Source organism: Vicia villosa, linkage group LG6 (genome assembly GCF_029867415.1).
Source record: "Vicia villosa cultivar HV-30 ecotype Madison, WI linkage group LG6, Vvil1.0, whole genome shotgun sequence".
Taxonomy (NCBI): domain Eukaryota; kingdom Viridiplantae; phylum Streptophyta; class Magnoliopsida; order Fabales; family Fabaceae; genus Vicia; species Vicia villosa.
The window spans coordinates 23,349,127-23,354,422 of NC_081185.1; the positions used below are offsets into that span (position 1 = coordinate 23,349,127).

The 5,296-nt window shown below is 30.2% G+C and overlaps 1 protein-coding gene across 1 annotated transcript; it reads left to right on the top strand.

Annotated features, from left to right (window-relative positions):
• Positions 1-772: 772 nt before the first annotated feature.
• On the top strand, positions 773-2,878 carry LOC131611333 (large ribosomal subunit protein uL23z-like). Its single transcript, XM_058883378.1, has 4 exons — positions 773-896; positions 1,096-1,129; positions 2,198-2,564; positions 2,640-2,878. Exons 2-4 carry the CDS (start codon positions 1,114-1,116, stop codon positions 2,722-2,724), a joined length of 468 nt encoding a protein of 155 aa, XP_058739361.1. The 5' UTR covers positions 773-896; positions 1,096-1,113; the 3' UTR covers positions 2,725-2,878.
• The last annotated feature ends 2,418 nt before the right edge of the window (positions 2,879-5,296 follow it).

Consider the following 5,296-nt stretch of genomic DNA (forward strand, 5'->3'; position numbering starts at 1 on the left):
AATTATATCCTACTTTAAACTTTTTCAACTCATTTCACCACCATTTATGCAAAACATGTAACTAAATTGCAATCTAAAATCATCCTTATCTGTTTGAAAGCTACAACGAGCTCTTCCTGACCTTCTTATATCATGAATGAGTCCCTAGTACTTCTCAAGCACTTAAGGATATTCTTGACAACCTAATGAGCATCACCATGCTTAGACTGATACTTACTCATTGTACTTAAAGCATACGAGACATTTGGTTGAGTATATAACATGTCATACATGATACATCTTATTTCATATGCATATAGAATCTTATTCATGCGATCCCTTTATTCCTTAGTTGAAGGGAATTGTGTTTTTTATAGACACAAGTCATGTTAAAACGTCTCAACACTTTGTCTATGTATGTATTCTAACTTAGGCCAAACAGTATTTGTGATTTATTTATATAGATCTTGATTCCTAATTTATAGTCTGCTTTACCTAGGCCCTTCATATAAAAGCATTCCCCTAGCCAAATTTTTATTTGCTGCAAGGTAGGGATATTATTTCCAATAAATAATATGTCATTTACATATAGTATCAAGAAGACGATCATGCTCCCACTAACTTTCTTGTATAAACCATACTCATCTTCGTTTTTGATGAATCCATATTATTTTACCATGTCGTCAAAACAAATTTTCCATTTCTATGAGTTTTTATATGTTAACTTTGAAAGCATTTTATCTTAAATTTGATATCAATTTTTATTTTTAATAAATAATAATAATAGTATATGTAACTCTAATTTTGAAAAGGTTATTTCCGTAACTTCGATTAACCTATAAATCACCAGCCACCTTCTTCCTCTAACACCAAACCCTACTATCTGCCGCAGCACTGCCCTTCCTCCCATCTTCAAGGTATCTCAATTTCTTTCTCATTCCATTTCATCAATTTCCCTTTCAATTTTACATAGTTACATAATCAAATTCACTGCTAAACCCTTTACATAATCAAATTCACTGCTAAACCCTAATTCTAATGCTTGTTTTTGTGTAGCTTCAAAACCCTAGATTATCTCTTTATTAATTTGCACTAATGCAATTCATTTTTTAACAGGAGCTTTTAGGATTTGCAATGGCTCCATCAAAGGGTGAGTTTTTCTGTTTTCACTGCGTAATCTATTGATCCGCTTATGTATTTATTGTTATCATTTGTGGTTTGGGTGATAATATATCAGAGGAGGGTAATGTAGATTATTTTTAGGGTTCTAAAAGTTTGATTTTTATGCTAATATTGGAGATTTTGTTCACATGGTTGATGTACTTTGAATTTTGGGGCTTTTTTTTTTTTATTTTTTATTTTGTCCTCTTTGGTTCAATGTGCCAATTTTTGAAATAAAATTGTGAGTGAATGAAGTGTGATTGCATTCTTTGTTATGATTGTTTTTTTTTTTTTTTGGAGTGTTTGCTGAGAAATTGGCTATACTGTAGTGGTGGCTTTGGGGAGTTCTGTAAAATTGGGTTGTATATGCACTGCATTAGCGTGTTCTAATTAGTGATTATACTGATGCTATATTGATGTGGAATTTGAACGAATTGCTATAGTTATGGGTTGTGCTAAGTAGTATAAGTTATTGTCCAAGTGCAGCAGAGAGAGACAAGGATGTTGTGTTGGATGTGTGATAAGACCGGATATATAAGATTAGAAATGACAATATTATAGAGTGATGGGATAGTTCTTACAATATAAAAGATAGTGATAAAAAGACTTGAGTGATTTGAGCAGGTAGATTCTGTGGTAAGGAAAGTAGATCAGATGAAGAGGAGTCAAGCGGGTAGAGTTTGAGGAAGACCTATAAGAAATTATTAAGAAAGATCTTGAGATTAACGATTTGAATAGAAGCATGGTCCTGAATGGAACATGTAGCCGACTCTATTTAGTGGGATAATGCTTTGTTGTTGTTGTTGTACATAGCAGAATTTGACCACAAATATTAATTTAGAAGCTTAGGCCTGTTTATTTTTAAGCAACATTTTCAATTGATACTGTGTATGAGTTGTTGGGATGATATTTGGGTGAAATTGTCCTTTTTAATTGTGATGGAGAGAATAAAGAGTTTCTTTCCTTCTATAGTGGAAATCAAAAACACTAGAAATAACGAGAGGCTTAGATGATTATATTGAACTCATGAAAACAACTTTATGTCATTATTGTGCAGTGGACAAACCAAAGAAGGCTGATCCCAAAGCTCAGGCCTTGAAGACAGCCAAGGCAGTGAAGTCAGGTGGCCAAGGTATTAAGAAGAAATCAAAGAAGATCAGAACAACTGTCACATTTCACCGGCCAAAGACACTGTCGAAGGAAAGGAACCCAAAGTATCCTCGCATTAGTGCAACACCAAGAAACAAGTTGGACTACTATCAAATACTTAAATTTCCTCTAACTACCGAGTCTGCAATGAAGAAAATTGAAGATAACAATACACTTGTTTTTATCGTTGACCTCCGTGCTGACAAAAAGAAAATTAAAGATGCTGTGAAGAAAATGTATGACATTCAGGCCAAGAAAGTGAACACTTTGATCAGGTAATTGACGTACATGACTATGTTTCTAAACAGTTAACCGCTTATATACTAACTGCATCTGTTTCATTTTTGCAGGCCTGATGGTACGAAGAAAGCCTATGTTAGGTTGACTCCAGATTATGATGCATTAGATGTTGCCAACAAAATCGGTATCATTTAAGTTGTACTGCTAAGTTGAGCAAAGTTAATCCATTGATTCTAAGATAGGAGATATACATATCCTGTGTTAGGATTCTTTTCTAATCCTTATACATTACTCTGGCGGTGTATTCAATTTTGATTATCTTTTTAATGAAATCAATTTATATTTTGAAGTTGCCTGTGACTGATTTCTTATTGCATTTGGCTTATAATTTAGTTACTGTTATAGAATGTAAGTTGAAAAACCAGACATAGTCAGGTGCCTACTGTGTTTGCAAATTTGGTAGGAACCGTTACATGTCTGGGACATAAAACTCGGGAGGTGGAGTCTGATAAAATGGGCTTCCCATGTTGTCTGATTTCGTTTCTTGAATAAGTGTTCATCGTTGCCCAGTAATATACTTTATTATTATTTGAGCTACATCTGGACTCTACATCACTCATAAATTGTCCACCCATAAATGACCTTTCTTATTAACCTAAAAAATTTCTAAACAAGAGGCATACATTTGTTGTATATTGGAAATTATTCTGCATCAGTTGTAGCTAACTATTTTGTTCCCAGGTGATGTGCTTCATTATCTATTAATCTAATCATAGTTTTTAATGGTATTCGTCCTCAACCTAAACCTAATTGATGTAGCAATTTAATCAATATTGTGAAAACAATGTAAAAATTGAATTGCTCTTTTTTTTTTTAAGTTTTCACATAATGTACACTTTATCTAATTTTATGCAATGCATCACTTGCTACCTTAGAGCTATTAGGCTTAAAACATGTACACAACATTTAATGTAAAAGAACTCTTCATTGAGCAACAAACTACTTGACAATCCTAGATGTCCTTTTACATAAATTTGCATGTTATCATTTCTTTGCCCATTCTCGTAAAAATTCCATCACCTTCAATGCTAATTGGAGTCCTGAAAGTGGGGTTTTTGAATGAGCAAGGCAAGACTTGTATTATTTAGCTTCCAATTCATATCAACAAAATGAGCAATTAAAGAAATGTAGTCATGATTTATAAAGTCCAACAATTAGAGATGAGACAATTTTTTTCTAAAATTTGGAACAAATATGATTTAAACCTTTTTTTTTTCAACTTTATAAATATCCATTACATCAAATTTAATGGTATTTTTAGAAATCTACTTACACTTCTCATTTATGAACTTTTGATATTTTCTGAAGACCTTCAACAAAACTATATCAATTAGTGTATAATGTGTAATTATGTTTTTGGCTATAATTTCTCTAGTAACTTTTTGGTCAAATTTTATTATTTTCAATTCTTTTTCCATATCAAAAAGCAAATCACTCATTGACAAATTAAATGTGTGGTTCTATCGGTAACTTTACAATCCATAATTGAACCCCAACCTTTGCATTTATACTTTTCACACATCAAATAATGCCCTCTTCTTTTTTCCATTCAAATTTGTGCATTTACACTTTATGCTAATTAATTTGTAGCGGAAGAGTTTCTAAAATTTAAAATTAATCATCATTGTAACAAGTATCCATATTAAGACAACTAGTAAACATTGATATCAACAAAAAATAATTAAAATTTGAAGTTAATCAATTCATATTAAGACAACTAAGTTTTAGAGTAAACAACCGTATAAATAAAAAATAATCAATGTTAGAGAGTGATAAGTGGGTTCTACTACTACCAAAAAATTAGGGTTTAACCAAAAGAAATAAAACACAAAACAAAGAAGAAATAAACATTTAATTTTCTGCATAAACTAGACGTCTACCCGAGTGATGCATGGTAAATTTTATCAAATTTTTATTTATAATTATTAAAATTTAAAAACCGTGTCGAATATATTGCTATAAATATTTTCAAGAATAACTATGCTTTTGATTAGAATATAAAATAATTGTTTTGAAGTTTATAAATTTTATATAATATTTGCCACACTTTTAATTGAAAGGTAAATGAAATAAAATGGAGGTAAATAAATATAAAATTTAGAATAAAAAATAATGCCACACACCTCGCGATGTTAGCATTAAATAAATAATTGCAATATACTACTAATACCTATTTTATATTTTGAAATACTTCTTTATAAATCATAAATTTAAGTGGTATTTATATCTTGACATTTATTCATAGTTATCAATAATTTTAAATAATTTTTTATGTAATTTTTTAAATTACAACATATAATTGTGCATGTGAGAAAATAAACCGTGCAAGATAAGTAAATTGTGTTGGTTCATTCCACCACAAACTATTGTAATGATCACCCTTAAAAAAATTGGATCAAATGCAAGTAAGTCTAAATTATTTGTGCACATATTCAAAATCATTATGATTGACTTCCGAAAACATCTTCAACCATTTCTTTACCAAAAAGTATAACTTAAAATTAGTACCTACAAAGAAACATGATAAAAATAAGCAGACAACAATAAAATTAAGAATTGAAGAAATAAGAAATCAAATTTCTTTACCAAAAAGTACAGTTTGTGATAACTTAAAATTTGTACCTAAAAAAAACATGAAAAAAAATTTAGTAAACAACAGTAAAATTAAGAATTGAAGGAATAAGAAATAAAAAAATAAAGACAAATC

Coding starts and splice junctions, on each gene's coding strand:
- LOC131611333 (XM_058883378.1), top strand. Junction 2,565..2,639: donor AAAGTGAACACTTTGATCAG/GTAATTGACGTA, acceptor TCATTTTTGCAG/GCCTGATGGTACGAAGAAAG.